The sequence below is a fragment of the Furipterus horrens genome, unplaced genomic scaffold (genome assembly GCF_987537825.1).
Source record: "Furipterus horrens unplaced genomic scaffold, mFurHor1.1.pri manual_scaffold_17, whole genome shotgun sequence".
Classification (NCBI taxonomy): Eukaryota; Metazoa; Chordata; class Mammalia; order Chiroptera; family Furipteridae; genus Furipterus; species Furipterus horrens.
Genome location: NW_028327187.1, coordinates 110,273,598 through 110,301,327, shown reverse-complemented (window position 1 = coordinate 110,301,327; position 27,730 = coordinate 110,273,598). Strand labels below are relative to the sequence as shown.

Sequence of the window (27,730 nt, the reverse complement as noted above, 5' to 3'; positions counted from 1 at the left end):
TTAAAGTATATTTTGTGGATTATGTTGTTACAGTAGTTTCAGTTTTTTTTCCCTTTGCTTCCCTCTGCCCAGTACCCTATTCCCTCCAGCAATCCCACCCCCTTAGTTCATGTCCATGGGTCATGCATGTAAGTTCTTTGGCTTCACCCTTTCCTATATTATTCTTAACTTCCCCCTATTTTTGTATTTACCAATTATGCTTCTTAATCCCTGCACCATTTCTCCATTTCTCCCCCTTCCCCCTCCCAGCTGATAACCCTCCAAATGATCCCCATACCTATGATTCTGTTCCTGTTCTGGTTTGCTTAGTTGGATTTTGTTCTTATTTTTTAGATTCAGTTGTTGATAGGTGTGAGTTTGTTGTCATTTTAAAGTTCATAATTTTGATCTTTTTTTTTTAAGTAAGTCCCTTTGACAGTCCATATAATAATAGCTTGGTGATGATGAGCTCCTTTAGCCTTACCTTGTCTGGGAAGCACTTTATCTGCCCTTCCATTCTAAATGATAGCTTTGCTGGATAGAGTAATCTTGGTTTTAAGTCCTTGCTTTTCATCACTCTGAATACTTCTTGGCAGCTCCTTCTTGCCTGCAAAGTTTCTTTTGAGAAATCAGCTGACAATCTTATAGGCACCCCTTTGTAGGTAACTCTGAGCTTTTCTCTTGCTGCTTTTAAGATTCTCTCTTTATCTTGAACCTTTGGCATTTTAATTATGATGTGTTTTGGTGTGGTCCTTTTTGAGTCTAGCTTATTTGGGATTCTCTGTGCTTCCTAGACTTGTATGTCTATTTCCTTCGCCACATATGGGGAGTTTTCCTTCATTATTTTCTCACATAAGTTTTCAATTTCTTGCTCTTTCTTTTCTCCTTCTGGCACCCCTATGCTTCGGATGTTGGCACGTCTAAAGTCTCTCCTCATTTTTTTCAATTCTTGTTTCCTTATTCTGTACTGGTTGATTGTTGTTTCCCTCCTTATGTTCCAAATCACTCATGTGAACCCCAGTTTCCTTCCTTTCACCATTGGTTTTGTGTGGATTTTCCTTTGTTTCATTTAGCACAGCCTTCTCTTCTTCCCTTATGCGTTTGCCGTACTTAAGCATATCTGTCAAGCCTGTGAGCATCTTTATCAACAGTGTTTTGAGCTCTTCATCTGACAGGTTGGCTATCTCCTTGTTTGCTAGGTTGACTATCTCCTCGTCGCTTAGTTCTTCCACTGGAATCTTGATCCAGTTCCCCTTTTGGGCCATACTTCTCTGTCTCCTCATCTTGACAGGCTCCTGTGTTTGTTTGCCTCTGTGTCTTAGGTAGAGTGGTCGCATCTGTTCCATTGTAAGGGGCAGAGCCTTAGGTATTCGTCAGTACAGGGCGATGGTTTCACCACGTTGTGGCTCTCTGTGTGGGGGAGGGGCCAGAGAGGGAACATTGCCACTTGCTCAGAACTCGCCCCTTTTCCAGACACTTCTCCCACTTCCGTATGGGACTGGTGCTTCTCTAGCTGTTGACCTGGCTATTGTTCCCAGAGTGGGTGGGTCTGCGGACGTTCTAGGGCCGTGGGGGCCCTTTAAACAAGTGGATTCTGCTGAGAGACTGGCAGTTTCTTCCTCCGCCCCAACTCCCACTGGTTTGCACAATCAGAAGCAATGAGGCTTTATTTTCCCTGGCGTTGGGACTGTGAGCTGAGTGATACGGTCTGGTGGTGGGAGCACTCCCCAGGTGTCCCTCCTGACTTTCTAAAATGTGTGACAGCGCTTTTCGCCGGCCTGCCGCTGCAGCTGCTGCTGCCACCACCACACCGCATCCTCTCTGCCCCGGCTCCGTCCCTCCTATCTGTCCGGATGAGTATTCTTTATATCTTTGTTTGTTGGACTTCCATGCAGCTTGATTTTCTGGAACTTCTGGTTGTCTCTAGTTTTGAGGTAGTTGTATTCCTCCTTAGTTGTGGAGGGAGACATAGTGTGTCTGTCTAGGCTGCCATCTTGGCCAGAAGTCTCTAGATCATTTCTTCATCACAAAAATTTCTATTGGACAATACTGTTTCAGAGATATGATGTTGCCCCTTTGACCCCATCCATGTGGTGTTTCTTTAGCATCTTTGGAAATATGTCTTTGTTTCTATTGGTGCTCCTTGTGAGTATGATGCATTATTCTAGAAAAACACACTACTGATGACTGCATTAGAAAACAAAAACAAAACCCAAAATAACTGCCATAAATACAATACTCAGTGAGGCAGAGGGGGACAGGGAGGATTTATTATCAAAGGCTGCATTTGTACCAGTTTTCTTTCTTCTTTTCACATCTGAAAAATTATTCTTCCTTCTTTTTCATCTACCTTTTTGTTCTATCTGTAGAGTATCTTGTCCTAGGTATGGCTGCTCAGACAAAGTGAAATGGTAGACTAGACCTCAAAAAGAAAAGGAGCAGATAAAAATTAAAGCCTATTTGGAGCACAGGAATACACAGTTGGGCAGAATGCCCCCAAATCACACACTGGAAAAAGAGGAAAAGAAGCAGAAAGAGTCAATGAGTCTAGGAGAATCTAGTGATCCCCAAATGGGGGTCTAGTCTGGATAGTAGGTCTGGAGGATAAGAGAGACTGGGCCAGTGCTTACCATTCCTGAGGCTGGCAGCCTGCCGAGATGCTCAGGAGTTTGTGCAATAATTTGCTTGTCAGAATCCTCCTGCTTAGGAACAGCTCTTTCCATAAGAATTTGCCTTTGACTCGTGGGTGATCTCAATCCTAGGCTCAGTGTGTATATGAAGAAGATATAATAGGTTAATTGCTGTGCTTTGAGGAAGGAGGTCCCTGTCCCTGATCTCTTGGATGAGTTGCAAGGACAATGCTCCTCTGCTTACCAGCACTCTCTGTGGTTTCCCTCCCTTAGCACCCATCATCCATATAATGGGATCTTTAATGTTTGTGTTCTCCTTTGGGTGAAACTAGGGTAAGTGAGCAATACCTTGAAACATGGCAGGCAATGGGGTTGGCAGGTGGAAGGCAGGATAAGGTTAAATAGTGAGGGTCATGGACCAAGGGTCACAGGAGACAGAAAGCAGGGCAAGCAGAGGGCCAAGTTCAGGTGGGCATCAGGAGCAGGTGTGTAGAACTATATTTCTGAGGCCCTGCAGCCAGAAGACTGGAGCTAAGGCAACATTTTGGTCTCATCCCTGAGGCTTTCCTCTGCTTTCTTGGAAGGCAGGACCCACCCACCCCCACCCCCAAGCATGGGTGGCCGGGGGGCCTGTCTGGGTTGATGAGCGGCTGTCAGAGTACAAAATCAAAGTGTGGAGAAGTTAGCTGGTTGGTGTTTTGTAGTTTCCCATCCCTTGGATGGGGGAAAAGGTTGTCCCTTTCTATATTGTAGACTTCAAACCTTTCTTTAGCCTTAAGTGAGCTCCCTATATAAATGCAGCAGTCTGGACTTCCACTCCACACACACTCCACCCCTGTCCCCCTCCCCTAGAGTCTGCCAAATGCACAGTTTAAATCTACTGATGTGTAATCCCTCATTTTCCTCTTTGTGTTGCAGCTGTCTCCAACCTGGACATTGAGAGTAAGCTGAGTGTGTACTACCGTGCACCGTGGCACCAGCAGAGAAACATCTTCCTCCCCACCACGAGGCCACCCTGTGTGGAAGAGCTGCACCGCCATGCCCGGCAGAGCCTGCAAGCACTGCGCAGAGGTGACTAATCCTGGGCTTTTTGGGAGGAGAAATCAGAGCATGTCCTTTCTAGGTCCAGGAGTTGTTCTCTGTCCCATTAGTCCCAACACCTCCCTCTTGTTATAGCAACTACTTTGAAACATTCCTTTTTCTACCTTGAAATGAATTAATGGATAATATAACCTACCTATACACCCTATACACATAATTAAAAGTAGCAGTACAGTCTAAATATGATAATAAAGAGAATATTAAAAGAAAAATATCAATATTTTCAATATGCAAATGCCTGGGCATGACTGCACTAGAGGACATAATGAAGCAGTCAGATGTTTGCATCTATCAAAGTAGGTTTGCATTAAGTAAAGACAATCAGAAGCCACTATGAACAAAAAGTATAGGGAAACAGAGGGGTTGAGGGGCAGGAGGACACACCATAAAAACCAGTGCATTCATAGTACTTTAAACATGAGCAAAAAAATTTAAAAAATCACCCTTGGATTATCATTAAAAGGGAATTAGGTTTGATTTAGAAATAGGTTCTAGACTTTCCCCTTACAAGAAATTCTTGTGGAATATTTGTGGGATCTGATCTGAGGCGCTGTTACATTGTTCAGGACTGTCCTGCGCATTCATTGTAGGAGAGCTGTCATCCTTGGCTGGCTCCCTCCCAATCATTGAACAACCAGAACCTCTACCAGGGGGCTCTTCTGCTCCTGTTGAAAACCAGTGATCTGGTCTACTCTACAGTGGAACATGTGGAGGCCTAGAGATGTCAGGAAACTTGCTCAGGGTCACACACAGCAGGTTAAGTAGAGTGCCAGGACCCAGACCTGGGCTTCCAGACCCCCATCCAGAGCTCTTTTCCACTTTACTATACACTGTGTTTTATGGAAGTAACTGTATATTTCTATTTCTGTTTCTCTCACAGTCCTGAGAAAGCTAGAGATAGGCACATAGCAGTCAAGGTAGAAGACAGAGCCTTTTCTTACACTGGTTAATTTTCAGTGCCTTAAAACCATTCTAATTAGGACAAGGAGATTAAAAACTGGTATCATCCTCTTAGATCCCTTAAATTGGGTATCAGAAGTTGGCATGCCAGCTTTTTTGGCCTTTAGATTTTTGCTATGGAGACAGATAGTTTCTGTACATTCAATGTCTTTGTTCCAAATTCCCTATGCTCCTTTAAAAAATTGTATTTTGCAAAACTATTCAAATTCAAATACAATATTTTAATGTCACTATCCTGATGGGGAAATAAAATGACAAATGTTGTTTTCAGCTTATTTTTCACACGTTTATGACTTCTCCTTTTCCCCCAATTTCTAGTCTTTTTCCTCTTTAATAAAAGAGCTAACCTACTGATATCCCTAATGCAATTGTTGCTAAAAATTCTCCTTGGTTATTAGTAGCAGATACTGTGACTCTTACAATGAAGAGTGGTGATCAGTATCCTCTAGAAGTATCCCTGGCATTCTTATTATTTACTTTGATATTGTACATGGCAAGAAAAGGTCTTCTTTACCAAATTTTTAGTGCAAGCTACCTTCCAGAAATCTTCCTTAACACTCTTGCCATTCCTTTGCAGCTTGGAATAGGCACCCTTTCCAGAATATCCTGTGCATCTTCCCATTATGCCACTTATAAGCTTATATCATAGCTAAACACTTATGGGCCTGTCTTTAACCGTTAATCCATGAGCAACCGAAGGGTAAGGGTATTTTTTTTTTATTCCAAGAATTTAGCATGAACCTGACATATAATAGGTCCTCAATGAATGTTTGTGCAGCTGAATAAGATTCTGTAGAAAACTGGTTGAGCATTGAGGGCATAGAATGACGACAGAGGAATGTGATTATTCTCACTAAATACTTTATCTGATCCCATCATTAGAGAGCTAGAGTAATGTTAGCCCTTTTAGCCATAATTATTTTTATCCCTTTATTATTATTCATAAGTCATCATTGATTCGATTTTCCCAGATTCAACCAGATAGCAGTAAGCTGCACATAAGCTATCGCATTTCACCACGTTGTCAGGTTTACACTTAATGGCAGAATTTAAGAACAGCAAATGCCAATATCAGTTTCCTCCAAACTTCCTCCTAGGGGCTGAGAGGGATATGGGGCTCCATGGGGTTTGGAAGGAAGACCCTGGAGCTGCATCTTGCCTCCATAGACTGGCTGGCTTTGTAGTTGTCCCAATAGCAAATCTTGGGTGTAGTGGCTTTAATAGCACTGCAGAGAGCCATAACGAAGGAATTATAGGCATCATAGAATTAAAAACATGCAGTGTAGAATTAAAATTAGAAAGTGACTTTTTTTTTACCTTGTCCAATAAACACGGTAGCTTAGTAGTGTGATCATCAGAATACCACTTCTGCCATCTGGTGGCCATGACTAATTCTGACCTATCAGACAATGGCCTTGCTCAGCAAATACTGCAGTAAGCTTGTTGTAGGTTATCTGTTTGGATAGCTGGAATATCCTGGCTTCTACCACAAAGGAGTGGATGATATTATAAGGAGGGAGATGGAGTATTGAGATCAGAACCTAGAAGTTGGCTGCCTTCAAGATCTGTTCAATAGCAAACCCCTCAACAAAGTATTGAGGGCCAGGCATTGTACTAAACCTGGGATTTTCTGATGTAGTGAGGGAGATGACAAGTAACCAGGTAATTTCAACACAATGATATGGGGACTCAGAAGAAAGACACTAATAATGCCATGGAACTTCAGGGAAGGCTCCCCAGAAGAAGAATCACCTTAATGGATGTCAAGCTATTTAGAATCTGATTCTTCTTTTCCCCTTTTTTTCTTAGCAGTTCTTTATACTCAGAGTCAATAACAGTTTTAAGTGATGTCATTGTTTATGCTTATAAGATAGGGAGAAATTACTAGATGGTTATAAAGAGATATTTATATTTTATATTGCCTTCCCTTTTTAAGTTTCAGGCCTAGGGTCTAAGTTCCATTCATCTAAGGTAATAAGAATCAAGAGTCAACTCTAGTTGACAAGCTAGTAGATAAATGTTCTCCCCACCCCAGCACCAGAAAAAAAAAAAAAACATTATTAGGGAGCCATTAATCTAGCCTGCCTACTCCCGGCCTAGGGTGAATGAAAGAGATATATTTAAGAAAGTGTAGGAGGGAAGCAATTGAATGGAAAATTGAGTTGATGTCTCCCTTTGGACTCCTCCCTTCCTGTCATCTTTTCCTAACCAGTGACACCTGTATTCTATGTTTTATTATGTATTTACAAATGTCAAAGCTTTTCCTTGCACTGCTTATTTAGTAAAAAGCCCCACTGTTTGCTTGCAGAGAAAAATAAGGGTGGTCCTGAAGATAGGCACTTTAAGAAGGAAGACATTTATCTAAAAAAATGTGTTTATTTCTGTTTCCTGATAAACACTGGCTGTGAAGGCACTTTAGTAAAGACTACCTACATGGTGATGAAGACTTTTTTCTGTTCGTGAATGAGAGTCAACCTTTGTCTAAAGAATCCCAAGCAAAGTAAGATGAGGAACACTATCATGTTTTCCGACCACGGACAAAGTCAGCAGTTCAGGCAGGGAGGTCCATGGATAGCCAAATAAGACATGGAAAGAAGCCTGAAAGCTCAAGAGTGCTCAGGTACATTTAGCGTGCAACACACTGACTACAGCAAAGGGGAAAGGAGCTGGCATTGGCGATGCCAGTGGAAACAGGCAACAGGACCTAGAGAAGGACCTATCAGTCAGTGAAAAAGATAGGGGTATAGAGTGTGCTCTAATGTTAAAAGACTAGACTTTGATGAAAGCATTCATTCATTCTTCCTTTCAGTCACTCCACAAACATTGAGACCACACTGCATCTCAAGCATGGCAGGGCACTGGGATCAAAAGCTAAAGGAAATATAGTCTCTGTTTTCCATCTAGTGAAAGAAGCAGACATATAGAGAGATCTTGATTTTTATCAATGCAATTATAGAAATGAAGTGGGCACTGGGCACTATCAGGCCTTTGGAGAAAGGGCTTCCTTCTGATGTCACCTGAGAGATTCAGTGTAGTTAGTTCCATTTCCTAATATGGGTAAAAAAGTAAGTAATGTCTTATGAGCTGCCAAATATTCTATATTCTGTTAGCAATATTCAAAGAATTAGAATGTGATAAAATATAATTATAATCAAATACTATCAAACCCAAGCAGTCTCGCTCTGATGAGTGAGAAAGTGTGTTAGGGCCTTAGAGTGACTATAGGTCAAGTAGTGTTGAAGAGCGGGGTCCTAGGGCCAAGTATGTACCACTAATAGCTCAGCAGTGACTTAGCCTCCCTAAACCTGTTTAGGCATCTGCAAAAGAGGGACTGTCAATGCCTATTGTTAACATGGACATAAGAGCTTGAGCAAAGCATCTTTGGCATGCGGTAATTGCTCAGTAACTGTTGGGCATCGTACTTATTATTATTGAGGTGCTGAGTAATAATGATTTTAAATAATAGAAGGGCAAATTAAGAAATCTGCACAAATTTGTGCCTTTGTCATGACAGGGTCATGAGATTTCAGGCCCTGAACATGAATATTGCTAGTTTTTGGCAGGTGGGATGGCCTTTGATGTGGTCAGTGTGCTGGGCTGAGTGTGCTTTGGGGCTTTCTGAAACACCCAGAAAGTTAAATTGTGCTCTTAGTGTCTCAGTGATTCTTGCTATGAAGTCAGGACCACTTCATCCCACACATGGAAATTTCTTGGCTTTTCTCAGTAGTAGCCTTATTCCTAAATCAGACAACTGCTGTCATTGAGATTCCTTTACTCCTTCCCTAGGAGCACAGGATTTCAAAGCCCTCTGAGTGTTGTGGGTGATAGGGCTCAGATGCCTGCAATTGTGTGCTGGTCACGGGCTTTCTAAACAAACAAAAAGTAATAAAGTAAAACAAATAAACAAAAAACCTGATATATAGCTCTCACCAATACCTGTGAGGTAAACACTCCTACCGTGGCCTACTTCAAGCTACCAACAGTTTAAAAACTAGCTTGCACAATTCCTGAACTCATAGCACTTAGCACCCCTGAGTCCATATGAGCTGGCTTCAGCACCTGGATGGCTGTGAGCATTTGTTCCTGGCACTCCCCGGGCAGCTCTGGCATGTCTGTGCCAGCACATCTTCCACCATTGTTCTGGATTTTGGTGGGGGGTGGGGGGGGGCTTATATCATCTTGAAATGAGGCACATTAAGAAATATATTGCTTTTTCAAAATTCTAGAGTGAGCCATCTTGTACTAAGATTATGAGATGGGCCCACTTAAATGTAGGTGTCTAACTTCATATTAATATGGTTTGGAACCATTCTGAAAATCATATTTGGTATACAAATGAGCTAGATTAGCAAAACTCACCTTTCTCCAGTTCTTTGCACGTCCTCCCAATGGGCCAAGAGAAATTGCAAATGCCTAGTATATTTATGTATTGCTTTTTCTGCCTCCAGAACATCGGAGCCGGACTGACCGCCGGGAGCAGAGAGCTGCTGCCCCACTTTCTGTAGCTGCTCCTCCACTGCTGGCCTACCCCCCAGCTCACAGCCAGAGGAGGCGTGAAGTTAAGGACCGTCACTTCTTAACGGTGAGCTTGATGGCCAGCTGGCAGTCCTCTCCTTGCTCATCAGGAAGCACAAGTGGGTCTTGGGAGTCAGTTTCCCTCCTAGTGAAGGAGTAGACTGCCTGAGAGAGTAAAGCATGGGCATTTGAGAACAACTTAAATTTTCCCCTTTCATTCCTGAAAGGAATGCCTCTTTTTTGGCATAGAGTGGGGATACATATACATATTTTTCATTTAATTGGTTGCACAATAGAGTAATGCAATAAGAGTTAAGGAATCAAAAATCAGGGGTAAAATTTGCTTCAAATCCTAGTTCTTCTGCTCATAAGCTGAAAGATTTAGATTTAGGGCAGATTACTTACCTCCTTTACCCTCAGTTCCCTCGTCTGTAACATGGGAATATTAATAATACCTAGCTTTTAGTGTTTGAGAGTTAAACGAGATAAGAACTTAGCAGAGTGTCTGGCACAGAGTAAGACCTCAATAAAAGTTAACTACTACAACCACCACTATTATTCCTAGTCAAGTGTGAGTTTGGCTGACTCAGTGGGATGAGCTGGGAGAGGATTTAACTTATGTGGAAATTTTCCATTTGAACATAGTTTATCTCACTGATTCCTGCTTCCCCATTCCATAAGGGAGGCTAGGTCTTCAGAGTAACAAATTACCGATGGTGATTTCAGCCTTGTCGGGTTGGCTGTGGCCATAACTTAGCCCAAGCCCCAAGTGTGGATCACAGATGATGAAGCTAAGCCCAGGTCAGAACACCTGCAAACACCTGCAAAGTATCAGCAGCCAATGCAAACACTATCACTTCAGATATGCCTTCTGAGATCTCAAGGGAGTCAACTTTGTATCCCTGAGTAGGGCATCATTGAGGTCTATAGTTTCTGTGACCAAATCAGCCCATATTGCCTACCCAAATGGCTGGACCCCTGTTCTCTTGTCATTCTAGTTTGAGACTCAAAATCTAAAGAAGTTACAATAGTGTGGTTACACAGTGAGGTTTTTACTTGAATTAAATCTGTATGTATGACTCTAAACCCTCTACCCTTCTGGCTTTTACAATATGCAAAATAGATGCAAATTATTTGGGTCACATGATGTCAAACATTCAGACGAACAGACTTCATCTTAATGAATCTGCGTGATATAATATATCCAGATGAAACAGTGAGTGATATTGAAAAGTACATAGATGTTTTTCCTACTTGTGGCTGGACGGTAAGCTTCATGTCCTTCAGGCTCATCAATTGTCTACTGAGTGGTATGTCACACTCACTACATTGCTCCAGTGCAGCCCAGGACTAAGAAAAGAAGGTAAGGACCTCTTAGAGCTTTCTAGGTCTTTTGGTAGAACAATTACACATGCTAGTGATTTGTCATAAAAGCTCCTGCTCAACAAAAGTTCACATTAAGCTCAAATCTGCTTGCTGAAGCATTTGCTTTTAATGAGGGACTTTCTGCATAAAATGCTAAAAATATTTTCCCCATTCATTATACATGTTTTGTGGCTCATTAAGTTGGTTTTCTTGGGGGCGGGAAGCAGAAGGCAGGAAAGAAGATTGTTGAGCATTTACAGAAATGTTATAAAAAGATTACCCTTCGTCATATTCTGCATAATTTTTAATGTCTAGATACCAAAGTAAGACTATAGGAAAGGCTTAAAATAATGAATAGCAATGTGGGTATTTACCCAACAAACATCAATAAGAGAAGAGTCTAGATCATATTTATGTAAACTCTAGAAAATTTACCCATCTCAAATGATAATACTTAGTATTTAAGGAAGTTAGGAAATTTAAACTGTTTCATTTGTTCAACTGAGTTTGAGTCACCAGGTTCATTGGAAGGTTTTTCATTCAAGTTATATTTCTCAGACTTGGAACTGACTCAAAATAGAACATAGCCCAATGCATTAAGCTTACAGGGCTGCAGGTTGCTTTGAGAGAAAAAAAGCTGCAGAAATAGACAGGAAACTTGCAGCCAAATTACTAGATAGACATTTCTCAGACAGAAATTGCTTGATAGACCTTTTCTTAGACAGCAACTCTCCTTTCAACTATGAGACTTTAGGTTAGTCATTTTTTCCTCCTTTAAAAAACATTCACAATGAGATTCTGATACATAATCTTCTACAGCTCTACAAACTGTTCTACTGTACTTTGGTGATTAATGGCATGGACTGTGAATACCAGCTCTATAATTTGCTAGTTTAGTGACTGGAAAAGTTCATTATTTCAGTATCTCAGGGATAATGTAGATTAGTACCTCATAAGTTTCGAGCAAGAATGTGTTAATACATGTAAATAGTACCTGATACATAATAAGCACTTAATATGCATTAGACATCATCATCATCATTATTATAATTAGCCAATCAACTCTCTGAGGTATCATTGACATAGTGATAATATTATGGTTCTAACCAGGTTTAAATCCCAGTTCTACGACTTCCTGGTTATATGATTTGGAAAACCTTATTATATCTTTTCAAGTCACAGTTTCTTATCTGCAAAATGGGGATAATAGCTTCAGTTTTACAAGGTTGTTAAGCAGGCTTAATACAATGTTATGTAAAGATGATTAAATTATGTGTGTATGAAAATATCAGCACAGTGCCTACAGTACATGAATATCTGAATCTATATTCCTAACCACTGAAAATAAAACCCTTAACACTAAATGAAAAGCCTATAATGTATACTCATATAAGACTGGAGGAAGTAATTTGCCAATATTTATCAGAACTAGAATTTATTTGTACCCTTTGGTCCAGCAATTCTATGCCTAGGAATTTATCCTCAGGCAATAATGAGAGTGCTGCAAAGATTTATTCACTAGGATGTTCATCAAAACACTGTGTACAATAGGGAAAATAATTGCAAATATCCTAAAAGCTCAACAATAGAGACTTAGTTTAATGAATTCTGATATATGCATAGGATAAAATACAATATCCAAAATGTACTACAGAATATAATGACATGGAAAATGTATGTTTTATCATCAGGGAGTTTTAAACAGTGTATAGTATGATCTCTAAAAACATCTATGAAGCCCTAACTGGTGTGGCTCAGTGGGTTGGATGTTGTCCCCAAAACTGAAAGGTCGTTGGTTTGATTCCCAGTCAGGGTACATGCCTGGGTTGCAGGCCAGGTCCCTTGGGGACATGTGAGAGGCAACTGGTTGATATTTCTTTCACACATCGATGTTTCTCCCCCTCTCTTTCTCCCTCCCTTTCCTACTTTCTAAAAATAAATAAATAAAATCTTTTAAAAAATCTGTAAGTGTATATGTATGTATACACACATGCATAGGGGAAAAGGCTGGAACGCTATATACTATATACAGTGGTTCCCAAACTGTATGATGAGGTACTCCATGGCACTGTAGTGAAATCATAAGGGTGCCTTGGATTATTTAAAATTTTCAAGGGATACAGTGTCATCTGTCTAGTTACATCTGGTCATAGCGCCAAAGTAGCCTCATAGCTCCCATAAGGGGAAAGAAGGGATGCTTACTTTCTTGCCATTTGATTTCTATCAAATATTCTCCAAGGGGAACTCACAGGAAACTGATCAGCCAATTTAGCTTAAACCCTTCTGTTAGATGAAAATTCAAGGGGTGTCGATGTCTCCTAATTAAAGCCCATCTGGGGGGCCCTCCATCATCAAGGATAGCAAAGGAGGTGATTTCAGCCCCAGATGGATTCCCAGAGGAATTCTACTGAGGCTTCAAAATCTAGATAATCCCAATTCTCTATAAATTGTTTCAGAGCATTGAAAATGAAGTAGAACTTCCCCATTTCTTTTATGAACATTTTATAAACTTTTGATACCTAAAAATGATAAAGATAGGAAGGAAGGAAGGAAGAAATAAAAGAAGGGAGGAAGTCTAGAGACCAATATCACTCATGATTATTGACGCAAAAATACTAAATTAAATGTTAGTAAAAAGAATACAATACCACATTAAAATTAATATACCATGACTAAATGGAACTTACTCCAGGAATGGAAAGTTGGTTCAACATTCAGAAATCTATTAAAATCATATACCATATTACTAGATCTAAGAGGGGAAATCCACATGATTATCTCCTTAGATGTTGGAATGGCTTTAAATAAAATTCAATACCTATTCTTTATTTTTAAAAAAGACTCAAGGAGTTGAGTGGTACTTCATTAACATGATTTATATATATATATATATATATATATACATACACACACACATTTATATGTATATGTACATATACATACACACACATTATATATATATATATTACATTACACACACACACATACACACATATACCTTAGTCCTAAAGCTCGTATCTTAATTAATGAGGAAACAGTAGAGGCATTTCAACTAAAATTGGAAACAAGGCAAGGATGCTCACTATCTCTGCTACTAGTTAGCATTATATTAATCAATGAAACTAGACAAAATAAATCAATCGAAGGCATAAGACTTGGTAAAGAAGATGTAAACCTGTATCTAGTTGCAGTTGATATGATACCGTACTATACCAGAAAAATCTTAGAAAATCAATGATAAAGCTGACTCAAACAAAAGAATTCAGCAAGGTAGCATGATATAAATGCACAAAAAGCAATACCCTTCATTTATCCAAATGATAGACCATTAGAAGATCTAATGGTAGAGAAAATTCCATTTACAGCAATAACAAAGAATAATAAGTACTTAGAAATTAATTTACCAGGAATGTAAAAAACCTATAGGAGAAAAACTTTAAAGCATTTCTAAAAGGCACAATATTATGTTTTCTCAAATGTTAGGATGTCTCCTGTAGAATGCTTCACTATTATAAACAAGTCAATTCTCTCTAAGTTAATTTATAAGTTTAAAACAATCCCAATAAATTTACCAATAAGTTTTTATTTTTTAAAAAAAGGAGTTAGACCCACTGATACTAAAGTTCTTATGAAGAAAAAAACATGCAAGTATAGCCAGAAAAACACTAAAAAAGGAAACCTACAAGGGGTGATTAGCTCTCCAGACATTAAAATATCTTTAAAACCTTTATAATTACAACAGTGTGGTACTGGTACATGAATAGACAAATATACCCACAGAATAGAATATACAAAGTTCAGAAATTAACTCAAGCACATATGAACACGTGATATATGATGAAGGCGGTATCTCAAAACACTTAGGCAAAAGATGGAGTTGTTAAAATAATGCTGGAACAACTGGGTAGCCACTTGATAAAAGAAAAAAAAATTATCAGAGTTTTTCAACCTTGACAATACTGACATTTTGGTCTGGTAATTCTTTGCTGTGGGGACTGTCCTGTGCGCTGTGCAATGTATAGTAGCATCCTTACCTCTCTACCCACTTGATGCCAGGAGCACTCTTCCCCCTAGGTTTGATAACCTAAAATGTCTTCAGACACTGCCAAATATCCCCTAGGGGGGACAAAATCACCCTCAGTTGAGAACCATTTAATTACATCCATACTTCACACCATATACAAAGTTAAACTCAAAATGGATCAGGGACCTAAACATAAAAAAATGAAATGAGACAAGTACTAGAGGAAAATAGGGGCAAATTATTCTTGACCTCAGTCCAGGGAAGGGCTTTCTAACTCTTGACTCAAAATGCAGAGGCAATAAAATAGAAGATTGATAAATTTAAGTAGTAAATATTTCTATATGGTCAAACACTATAAACTAAGTCAAAAAACAACCAAAAACTGGGAGAAAATATGTGTAACATATACCGCAAAAAAAATACTAATATCACTAATACATAAATATCTCTTAAAAATTGAGGGACAAAGAAAGGAGCAAAAACCTGGTAGGAAAATGGGGCAAAGCCTTGAACAGGCAATCTAGAAAAAAACATAAAAGTGTTTCTCAAACTTAAAAAAATGTTCAAACTCAGTCATTAGAGAAATGCAAACAGCACTAAGATACCATTTATCACCTATTAGATTGGCAAAAATTAAATAATATGACAACATATTCTGCTGGTAAGACTGGGGCAAAACAGGCACCCACATATAGTGCTGATGGAAATGCAAACTTGGTACAACCCATCTGGAGGGGAGCTTGGGAATATCTAACAAAATTACTTATGCACTTACTTTTTGCTCTAGCAATCCCACTAAACTTACACCTCCAGTAATACAAAATGGTTATTCACTGCAGTGTTGTTTACAAGATATTGGAAACAAGCAAGGTGCCTATACGTATGTATATAAGCGTTATTTACACAATAGTGACATCAGCCCTTTTCCTGCGATATATGTACATGTAGTAATAGAATAAATTGCAGGACATCTGCACAATGGAGTACTAGGCAACTGTAAAACATGAGGAAGATCTTTGTGAACTAATAAGGCAAAGCACAAAAGAATGTCTATGTATGCTACCCTTCATGTTAGAACTAAAGTTATATAAGAAAATATATACATATCCACTTACTTGTGTAAAAAAAGTCAATTCTGCTGTAATATAACAAATGCATCCCTGAAAATCTTCACAATGTGAAAACTTGCACAATAAAATCAAAGGGTTTATGAAGAAAACAAGGCAGTGTCAAAAAAAGAACTTCTTCTGTGACATACACACACACACACACACACACACACACAAATAGAAACCTAATTAAAAAAAAAAAAAGAAACAGTAGCAGTGTTTTATACATTTTAAAGTATTAAGAAATACATAATACAATAAAACTGCCACTTTACCTGGAAAAAGCCTTGAAGATTGCTTCTGGAGTGGGCATCAGGAGGACTGCAGTTTGTGTTACTGTAAAAGAGTGGAAGGAGGAGACCCTGAAATCATAGTGAAAAATGAAACCTCAGATGTAGATGAGTGTGGTTCCTAACACATCAGATAAAGTGAGAGAGCTTAGAGATGTTTGAGGTGTGTGCACTTTGTGTATCCTTACACAGCTCAGGTCATCTGGATACAGTTTCTGCATTCACATAGAGTTTTTCATGCATGAAATCCTGCATAAGCAAATGTGAAATTCACATTAAGCTTAAATTGTTCTCTTAGATGCCAATCACACTGGAACAAATTCACTTTTTCAAAATAAGCAATGGAGCAAAACTGACAATATAGGAAGGAGAAACCAGAAACTAATGAGATTGGTTTACCAACAGGGGTGGATGGGAATGGGATAGAAAGAATGGGGGATGGGAAGGAAGTGGTAGGGTCAAGGGGGAATGACACTTCTCTGGATATATTTTTTGTGTAGCTCTAACTTTTAGAACCTAGATAATGTTTCACATACCCCTCTGCAATAAACAAATAATTAACATCAACCAGAATGTGAGGAGAATCCAAAATGAAAGACTTAACAAATACACTGAACTATATTACAAATGAATATCATAACCACAATGAAGGAAGTGGGGGCAAAAATAGCTAATTTAAGTAACTTTGTTGTGTTTTAACACAAATATTAATGATGGGTTGATGAATATAATTTTAAGTAGAATAATAAGCCACAGTTGTGGATTAAAACAATTCGCTATACCCCAAAAGAGGAAAAAGCCATAACTTAGGAACTTTACATATTCAAGTCAAAGAGCCTCTGAGTTACCAAACAGATAAGTATCAGATGACTTTCCCTTGTATACAATTTGTATATTACATCACTTGATCACAAAGCCAGGATGATACTCCATACAGAATTCCTCATTCATTTATACTTGAGCCATCCTGCCTGGCTACTCTTCGGTATCCCACTCCTTTCCCTTTCCTTTGCAGTGGTATTCTTTAGCTATTCCTTTCCTAAAGAATTGTGCACACATCTTCCTTCCCTAGCAAGGAAGCCAGGAAGCAAGGAATGAGTCAGAGAATGTCAGCCACAGGCAGATATATGAATGGACTTAGACAGATATTAGGATGGCAACAGCCTGATTCAATGATGTCTAAACTAAGCTGACTTTGGCCAAGAAGCTGCTGTGGCTCACCAAAAAGTCTGTGATGTCACCTCAGGTTGTGCCACCACTGCCAGACCCCATGTTTCTAAGAGATTAACAGTGGTCTACAAAAGGAAATAGGAAGCCAATGTAACCAGACGGCTAATGTGACAATACAGTCAATGCTTTGGACTTCTACTGGGATCTTCCAGCATAATCATTTGCTAAATCCTTCAGGATACTAAAACAATCTTTAAATCTCTTGGACAGAATAAGTTAGGCGCCTCTGTAACTCTAATCTTTCTACTTGGGCATATGAAGTAGAAAACATCCCAGGGCATGCAACACTGTGGCATAAACCATGTTGCAGAGGTGGGAATGCAGGAGGCTTTTAAGGTGACCAGCTTCCTTGTTCAAAAACCCATGAGAAAGTCCCAGGATTTTTGTCTGAGCAACAATTCTGGTGGTGACAGTGCCCCACACGTGAGCAAACCTATAAACATATAGCTATTTTCTGAAGTGCCAACACTGCACTAACAAGAATAGCCATATAGTTATTCTCTGTATGGGGAATCAGAGGCCAGAGGTCAAGGGACCTGGGCAAGCCACATAGAAGACTTGGCTCAACACCTCTCACCTTTCAGAAAGAACATCTCCATCCAGTAGCCCTTTGACTGCAGGAGACCAAAGAGATGGTCACATTCTTTTGAGAGAAGTGCTGGTTCTTGAAAAGCTCTTGGGGAGACAACATCCCAGATGTTCATTTATGAGTGAAGGTAAATAAAAACTGCAAGACTACAGAACTATCTGGTCAAGTTAGACATATATTTAATAGGCATAGCTTGAGGTATCTGGTAGAACAGAGGGCATTTTGAGGTATAATAAAAAATCAGGAAGACTAAAAGCTCATTGAATGGCAGATTGGATGACAGAGAAGCAGGAAGCAAAAGACACAAGGGAACAGTTGAAAGACCATGCAGAAGCCCAGATGGAGGGAAGGCAGCATGGCTACAATCCACATCCAATGAAAGATCTTGCTTGGCTGGTTCTTGACATGAGTCCTTCTGTCACTTTCTCAGACTAGATGGATGTGTGACATTCAGCAGCATAATTGGGGGAGATTTTTATAAATCGGGAACTGATGAATGGATACTGAAGAGAAAAGACTGGGTGTGCTGTCCTATAATGCTCTGTTTACACCAAAGGCAGGTTTGTGTTGACAGAGCACATATAGGGTCTCATGCAACAGCAGCAGTGTCTTGGGGGAAAAGAGGATGATAGGGTAGAAATGAAGCTGGTAGGTAGGAAAACTCTCAAGTTCCAGTTCTTAAATACTAGAGAGCAGGAACAGTCTGGTCTCAGCCTTTTAGTCAAGAAATCAGATGCTCATTTTCTGTTCTATATCCACCTTCTTCAAACCTTAACAAAATGCAAAAGATATGGTGTCATCCCCATCCTAATCAGTCTCCTTGTTGGTCCTATCTATGATGTTGCTCAGTTGCTCGTCTGAGATACTCCAACCACCACGAATAGCACCTGGAACAGCTCATTGCAGGAGATCTTGTCATCTTTATCTACATCATATAGTCAAAAAGAAAAGTACAGTTTCCTACTTTGGCTGTTGAGTGGTTCTGGTCCATTCTTATCTTTGCTCTTTACACTATCTTCAATGGGTCAGAAATGACCTAAAGTTTTTCCTTATGAATCCACAGAAGTTTACCTATTTTCTCCCTCTGGAAGGAAGGCACTGATGAGCTGGTCCCCCACTGGGTTGGTGACAGGGTCTGGAGTCTGCTGAAAATCTTCCCAGCTGAGGGCCCCATTTTCACCTTTGGCCAAGTTGGTGAACTAGCTGTGGAGGTGGGTGATTTGACTGTAGCGAAGAGAGTCAAAAAGAGTCTCCTTTTTGATCTCCTTGAGCTCTTTCCTCCACAGTGACATGGAGGCCTGAGACCCTCTCTTCAAGTGGGAGCTCCTCCTGGAGCAGCCACACCTGAAGCAACAATGTAAAGCTAAAGCCAAAAGGAATTGTATACAAATATTGTACTCGGTTAATTTTTTCTTCACAAGAAGATGAGTTAGAAATTCTTAAACTACTTTATGTGTATACTAGGATTGAATAAATACATAAAGATGTTGTAAATGACAGTCAGTTTGTCACTGTTGGAGAAGGGAATTACAGATAAGGAAAGGGGGATATCTAGAATAAATCCTGTGGTGTTAGATTAGAATCTAAAGTATCAGTATAAAATCATACATATATTCTCACACATTTGCACACACGTACATATTCTCATGTATGTGCAGATAGGCATAAAATAAATATGTGTATGTGTATATGTATAAGTATACAAATATATTTTCTAGCTCTCATCTGAGTGAACCTTAGAAACAATGACACTCTGGTAATATTAAGCACATCTAGTGCCCAGATTTTGTTTCTAAATACCATTCTCTACTAAAAGAAACCAGGTTCCTTGGAGAAATTGTCTATATGGTAAAAAGGAAAATATAAGATAATCCTAGACTATCTTGAGATGCCAGAAATCAAAAAGGTGCTGAGAAAATAAATAGAGGGCATGTCAAAAGGGCACAGGAGCCAACATAAAGGAGATCCCAATGGCCAAACCTGGGACACTGAACAATAAAATAAGTGATTATAGTAATACATTATAACACAGAGAATAAGATAAATATCCATGAGTCTATACTTATACTAAGTAAACTAAGATAAGTAAATAAATGCATGGGGTTGAGTAGCTCTTTCTCACAGAGGAATTCTAATTAATAAATGTAGAAGTATTGATGGAAATTTTAAAAATCACTATTACCCAAATATGACAGTAACAGTTTTTGCAGGCAGTAATCATCAATGGATGCTAAAATTAGGTGGGTGAAATTATGTTAAAAAACAGGATATTTGCATAACTCTCAAAGGTTTTCCCCACAAGAGATAAAATATCTTGAAAGCTGTAAACAAACAAACAAATAAAAGAAACAGACACCATCAAAGTTAACATCACCAGTAAGAGGGCACACGTATATATATGAACCTCCTAATATGATGCGTTGAAATGACACTTCTGTATGGTTTTTGCCAAAAATCTATAACCTCAGTCTGATCATAAGAAAACATCAGACAACACCAAATGAAGGGCATTCTAGAAAATAATTGGCCTGTACTATTCAAAAGTGTCAAGGTCATAAAAGGCAAAAATTTAAGGACAATCACAAATTGAAGGAGACTAAGGAGATTTGACAACTAAATGCAATGTGGGATCCTGGATTGGATCCAAGGCTAGAAAAAGCACATTGGTGGGAAAACTGGAAAGTGCAAATAAAGTTAACAGATTAGTTAATAATATTTATCAATATTCTTTTCCTGGTTTACTATGGTTGTGTAAGATATTAACATTAGGAAAAGCTAGATAAAGAGTAGTATATGGGGGCTTTCTCTACTTTTTTGCAACTTCTTTGTAAGTATCACATTATTTCAGAACAGGAAATTAAATTCACACATGCACACACACACACACACACACACACATTTAGCCATGAATATTTCACAGTTCCTGGGTTGGGACTTATAACATAATGCCTATGATACATATATGGCTTCAGTAAAAGATAACTTCAATCAGGAAATGCTTATTTCAGAATTTTTAAATTTTAAATAGCAAAACTTAGAAGACCATGCATAATCTCAGATTATTAGAAGTTTCTATGGCATATGACACATTGGTCTGTAGTGCACCATCATGACATATATTCCCATTTCAGAGTATGGAGTCAGTTTATCATAGCAATTCACCTTCATACCATTCTGAATGGAATGTTTAGCTCATTTCTTCTCATCAGTCAGGTCCCTTTGTCCAGGTCCAGATATGCAAATACTTGGGACATTCATCTGCTGTTCCCCTGTGCAAGCCTAAGGCAAGCATTCCCAATAGATTACAGCATTCTTTCCCATATAGTCCACACAGCCGGATTGGAGTTGACACTTGAGCTGAAATAGCTATTGGTGCATTCAACCTGTAGTCCTGTCTATGGGGACACTTGAAGTCTAAGTCCCTGCTTAGATTTGATGACTAGATGTACAGACACGGATGTCATCCTACCTCATATATGGTAAGTGACTCCAGCAGTCTTACCAAGTGTCCCTCTTCAAGCCTCATAGGTGATCGAGGGGTAGAATGTCTAATGGTTTCTATAGTGTTGGAGAAACATGTCTGACATAAGATGGAGCCCTATGGCAACAGTTGATCATGTTTCAGAGTAACACTGAGGCCTAAATCCTTAACATCAGGATTGACAGTTAACAATGTATTGTGTTCACAATTATATTCCTTGTCTGACTTGATAAAACTAGCTAGGAAAGAGTACCAGGTATTTCTTTTCATTTCATAGCCTGATAGTGGTTTTCTAACTTATCACACTATGACATCCAAGGATTTTAAAATAAAAGTCTGTCAAATCATACTTTTCTTCTTACCAAAGAGGTGCATGTGTAGGACAAGGGACATTCCTACAATCTTCTTGGGAAGTAAATTGAGGAAATCACTGAAACTAGGACCCAGATCTCCTAGGCCATAGTTCAGAGCTCTAGCAATGACCACATTTGTTCTTCCATTTTATATGAAGAAGGAAAGTATTGGTGTTATGAGAAAGCAGCTTCTTAGAAAAACTAAACTAGCTTATGGAAGAATCAGAGGAGTGAAAATGGACTTCTGCATCCAGAAAGAAGATTAACGACCAGAGCTGGAAGAAGGGGTATTTCAATAGTATTTGACATACCCTGGGATAAAGACCTTCTCATTGCCTCAATCTTTCTTTTATCCATAGATCTATCTTAGTCTTACCCAGGCACTCCTCTCCCCTTTCTCCATGGATCCACATTAGAGATTTTTTTACATACTCTTGGTTTATAAGAGCTGGGACTGAGAAACACTTACCAAACCTTTACTGTAAAAAATTATACATACCATAGTGTCCTAGATGGGTCTTGTTTTGCTTTTATAAACTATATTCATAGTGTTGCAAGCTCTCTTAGAAGTAGTCTGTTGATTTATGACCTATCTCAAAATGGTTGTGTCCATCCCATCTCTTGCTTAAGCTTAGGTGTTTCCCTTTGTCTCGTCTAGTTTTCTCCTTTAAACCAGTTAAGAAAAATTAACCTTGATATGAGAACCTTTGACATACAAATTCTCTAATCCCAAGCCTTAAATTGCTTCATTCTACCTAAAGAAATAAGTTCAAATCCTTAGTCCTACTCTCTAACCTCTGTATAATCTGATCCTAATTTATCTTTCCAGATGGATTTCCCACAAATTGTACAGACCTTAGACCTGAGGCAAACCAAACTATATGTGCTTATCTAGAAAATATTCTGCACTCTCAAAACAATGTCTCCACTTCAAATGCCCTCTCTCCCATTCTGACCTCTTAATTTTTCCTTCATTAAAAAAATTAACTGGACATCTGTTATTAATAAATACTAAAGGGATACAAAAATAAGTGAGACATAAGTTCTGCCATCCAAAGAAATTATATGGTATTGAATATAAGGTGTCAATTCCTAACTGGTATGTGGTGTTAGAATAGGGTCAGATGTTAGTATTAAACTCCATGGCAAAGGTAGCATTTGAGAAGGCCTTGACAGGTGGGATAGAATTTTCATATGAATGCTGGGAGGAAAAAGATTAAAGGCTGAGGAAGCCGTGAGAGCAAGCACACAGAGACAGCAGAAAATGGAGTGTGTACACATGAATTCAGACACTTTTTTTTTCTCTGTAATGCTTCAATAGAACAAATCTTGAAGGATCTTGAATGTAAGATGAAAAAGTTTGAATTTATTCCATAGACATGGGAAATTATTGAAGGGTTTTGAGCATAAAAGTAATATGATCAGAAAGTGGTGCTTTATGAAGACACCAGGCCATGTGTTTATAGGGTTAATTTCCTCAATTTCTTTTTTTTTTATTTCTTCCTTATTGTTGTTCTATTACAATTGTCCCAATTTTCTCCCCATTGTGCTCCCCTGCCCCACCCACCCCCTGCTCCCACAGTCAATCCTCACCCTGTTGTCCATGTCCGTGGGTCTTTCATACATGTCCCTTGACTAAACCCTTCCCCTTCTTTCCCTCCTCCTTCCCCTTAATTTCCTCAATTTCCAAAAGCCTTTTCTTGGTATAGTACAAAGAAAGGCGCCTGATATTAGTTTCAAATATATGACTGCGACTCCATTTAACTCATCTGTCTCATCTTTGCAGTAGGTAGATGGATCTTGGAGACTGGCTGTAAATAGCTTGTGATTTTCATTGAACCTGCTGTTTCCGTGTGATATTTTACTTGGAGCAAATCAGCGCAGCACCTAGAATGTGCAATGATATAGTTATTGACCCCAGCAAATACTTTTTCCACTATACCCATTTTCAAGGGTCACCGGAAGCAGTTTGTTTTTGAGACTATGTCAGCTGTACTGCTTTCTACCATAAGTTGCAGAGATCATTATCATCTTGACAACCCACAGAACATCACACTGCTTCATATTTTTCACTAGACTAAGAAACCAGAAGTAACAAGTACTTTAGATGCCTCAGACACAAGCAAACCAGGGGTGAAAACCTCTATCACATATCTTATCAGTCAGGGTCCAGTCAGGAAAATAGAAAGCACACCAGTTATTTTAACAGAAATAATTCAGTATAGGGGAGGTATTATAAGATTGACATGGTAAATGGGAAACTGACATGACACAGGTATAGTAACTACAGAAAGCAGCTGACACTCCTAGGGAAGAACCTAACATAAAACAGCTGGCAAGAAAGAAATGTTGTTTGCAGAGTCCCAGCATAAAAAAGCAGAATATGGCAAAACAAATTTGGAGCTGACATACAACTTAATAGCCAGCACAACAGCTAATGGAAGCATTAGCCAATGAGTCTGGTTTATATTAAATATTCTGAGAAATAAAGAAAATTCCTTGTTGCAGACTATAGTTTTAGAATTCTTTCTTTTAAAAATATTAGTCAGGCTGTGAAACAGCCAGTAAAATTTCTTGTCTGTACACATCATTACAGAATACTCTCAAGTTGACATTCTCTTGCATGCCTGAGACATTTAATCCATTGTTCAAAGAATAAGCAGACAATGGAATACTACTCACAATAAAAGGTAACGAATTACTGATACATACAACTTGGATGGATCTTAAAGACATTATGCTGAATGAAAGAACCCAATCTCAAAAGGTATGATTCCATTTATGTGACACTTTCAAAAAGACAAAACCATAGTGATGCAGAACAGATTAGTAGGTGCTAGAGGTTAAAAGTGGGAGGAGACTTGGACTATAAAGTGATAGTATGCGGGCCTTTCTGGGGGAATGGCACTTTTCTGAATCCTGATTGTAGCAGGGTTACATGAGTCTTTGTAGTGACATTCACAGAGCCATACTCAAAAAGTGTCAATTCAAAAGAGGAAAAAAGAACCCAGGGAAAAAGTAAGAACAGAACGTGTATGGCTTGGATGTGAAAAGGTTTTATCTTTTTTTAAAAAATTGCTGTGGTAAGTTCAAGTATGACCCTACTGAGCTTTTGCCACATCTGGCCTGAGTTATGAGGGAAAAGTGTCACTTGGAGTAAGAGCAAATGTGCAACATCTCTTCAGTTTCTATACATCCTTGGAGCTCCCAGCTGAGGGCAAAGCTTGGAGGGTGAGGGAGGAACTCTCCCTGAATTTCTGGCTGTTCTGACATTCATGCTGCCAGCTCCTGTGATTTGGGTGAGTGTATTTGTGCTGTTCGGAGCAGTTCAAAGTCTCCTTTTATCCCTTCCCTGCACTTCAAAGCCTGGCCTGCCTTCTCCCCACTCATGGCTTTTATTTGGTGCTAGCAACCTTTGAGGATTGACACTGAGTGGCCCTTGGCAGTGACCGCACTAATTGGCAAAGCTGCCTATAGGGGATGAATAAGCTACTCACTGGCATCAACATCACAGTGATCATGGCCCAGTGGACCTTGTGTTGTGTTGTTCTTCACAATCCAGAGCAATTCCTGTGAATAAATGACTGAGTGGTGCAGGAAGTATTCCCCCGGCCTCCCTAGAGCCCTCTTCCATTCATGCAGGAACTACTTTCCACACATGATTCAAAATACAATTTTGTTATGCTCCACACATTTAAATTGTTTCATTAATAGAGCCCCATTAAACAAAGTGTTCCTGAACTTTAAAATACAATAAAATCATTTTACATTCCATCACCCTAAGAATCTTTGTTTAGTTCCAGCTGAGATCAAAAGCAGAGAAATATTCTTTGCAATTATACACTGCGTTTCAGAAAGCCTCTTTGATGAAAACAGCACCATTGCCATTGCCATTCAAGCTCTGTTTACTAGGAGTCGATCTTATACCCAAAACATGTATCAGCCTATTACAGGATGGGATTGTAAAGTGAAGGAGCACATACGCTTTTATGTCTGGCTTCTTTAACTCCACATACATTTTTTGAGGTGGATGTTGCATGTATCAATCATGTTCTTTTTAATTACTGTGTAGTATTCTATTGTATGAATACAGTACTTCGGAGTTTGTTTATCCGTTTTGCTGTTCATAGATATTCAAGTTGTTTCTAGTTGTGGGGTTCTTTTTGGTAGGGGCTTTTATGACTAAAGCTGCTATAAATATTTTTGTGCAAGACTTTTCGTGGATATACTCATTTTTAAACCTCTATATACCTAAAACGGAATTAAAGGATAGACATATGTTTAAGGTTATTAGCTATTGCAAGTCTCTGAAATGGCTACACCATTTTACACTCCCCTGAGCAACTTGAGAGTTCAAGCTGCTCTTCATCTTTGCCAATACTTGCTATTATTAATCTTTTAAATTTTGGCCCCTTCAGTATATAGTAGTACCTCATTGTGGTTTTTATTTGAATTTTCCCAATTAAAAAGTGATGTTGATTGCCTTCACATATGCTTATTGGCCTTTTGTATATTTTCTTTTTTTTAAATTTTTTTGAATTTTAGATTACATTCAACATTATTTTGTATTAGTTTCAGGTGTACAGCATATTGGCTACACAATTATACACCCCACAAAGTGTCCCCCCCAACACCTCCGGCATCCAACTGGCATTACACAACACTGTCGACCACATTTCCCATTCTATGGTCACATTGACATGACTGTTTTGTAACTACCAATCTGTACTTCTCAATCCCTTCATCTTTTTCATCCAGCCCCCCGACACCCCTCTCCTCTGACAACCATCAGTCTATTGTCTGTATCTATGAGTCTGTTTCTGTTTTGTTTATTCATTTATTTTGTTCTTTACATTCTACATTTAAGTGAAATCATATGGTATTTGTCTTTCTCTGACTGACTTATTTCACTTAGTATACTACCCTCTAGGTCCATCTGTGCTGTCACAAGTGGTAAGATTTCATTCTTCTTTTTTTTTTTTTTAATTTTATTTTTTGGTTATTCAATTACAGTTGTCCCATTTTTTTCCCATTGCTCCCCCCCACCCAGCCCACCACTTCTCCCACAATCATATCCCTCCCCGTTGTCCATATCCATGAGTCATTCATATACGTTCCTTGACCTGACCCTTCCCTTACTTATCCCCCTTCTCTCCCTCCCCTCTCCCCCCTACTGATTACTATTCTAGTCTTTGCCTATTTAGTTCGTTTGTTTGTGTTGCTCTTTAGTTTCCTGTATTGGGTGATATCATATGGTATTTTCCTTTCTTTGCCTGGCTTATTTCACTAAGCATAATTCTCTCTAGTTCCATCCATGTCGCAAATGACAGGCGTTCCTTCTTTCTTTCTGCTGCATAGTATTCCATTGTGTAGATGTACCACAGTTTTTTGATCCACTCATCTACAGATGGGCACTTAGGCTGTTTCTAGCACTTAGCTATTGTAAAGAGGGCTGTTATGAACATAGGGGTGCATAAATTCTTTTGAATTAGGGTTTTAGGATTTTTCGGGTATAATCCTAGTAGTGGAATCGCTGGTTCAAATGGCAGTTCCATTTTTAGTTTTTTTAGGAAATTCCATACTGTTTTCCATAGTGGCTGCACCAGTCCGCATTCCCACCAACAGTGCAGTAGGGTTCCCGTTTCTCCACATCCTCGCCAGCACTAGTTTGTTGATTTGTTGATGATGGCCATTGTGACAGGTGTAAGGTGGTATCTCATTGTGGTTTTTACTTGCATCTCTCTGATGGCCAATGATGTTGAGCATTTTTTCATGTGCCTATGGACCTTCTGTATGTCCTCTTCGGAGAAGTGTTTGTTCAGGTCCTTTGCCCATTTTTTAATTGGGTTGTTTGTTTTCTTGATGTTGAGTCGTATAAGCTCTTTATATATTTTGGAGATCAGTCCCCTGTCTGTGATATCATTGGCAAATATGTTTTCCCATATGGTTGGTTTCCTTTTCATCTTGCTGATGTTTTCTTTTGATGAGCAGAAACTTTATTTTGATGTAATCCCATTTGTTTATTTTTTCCTTTATTTCTCTTGCCTTAGGAGATGTATCCATGAAGATATTGTTACGTGTGATATCTGAAATTTTCCTGCCTA

The 27,730-nt window shown here is 39.0% G+C and overlaps 1 protein-coding gene and 1 pseudogene across 3 annotated transcripts in view; one reads left to right on the top strand and one right to left on the bottom strand.

The window, feature by feature from the left end:
• Positions 1-27,730, top strand: part of NHS (NHS actin remodeling regulator) — a 371,143-nt gene that overhangs the window by 311,417 nt on the left and 31,996 nt on the right. For all 3 annotated transcript variants that reach the window (XM_090264507.1, XM_090264506.1, XM_090264508.1), the window contains exons 2-3: positions 3,528-3,680; positions 9,119-9,252. In XM_090264507.1, coding sequence (XP_090120633.1) covers positions 3,528-3,680; positions 9,119-9,252 — 287 coding nt within the window. The remainder of the gene's footprint in view (positions 1-3,527; positions 3,681-9,118; positions 9,253-27,730) is intronic.
• Positions 18,510-19,093, bottom strand: LOC149991820 (calcineurin B homologous protein 1 pseudogene; annotated as a pseudogene).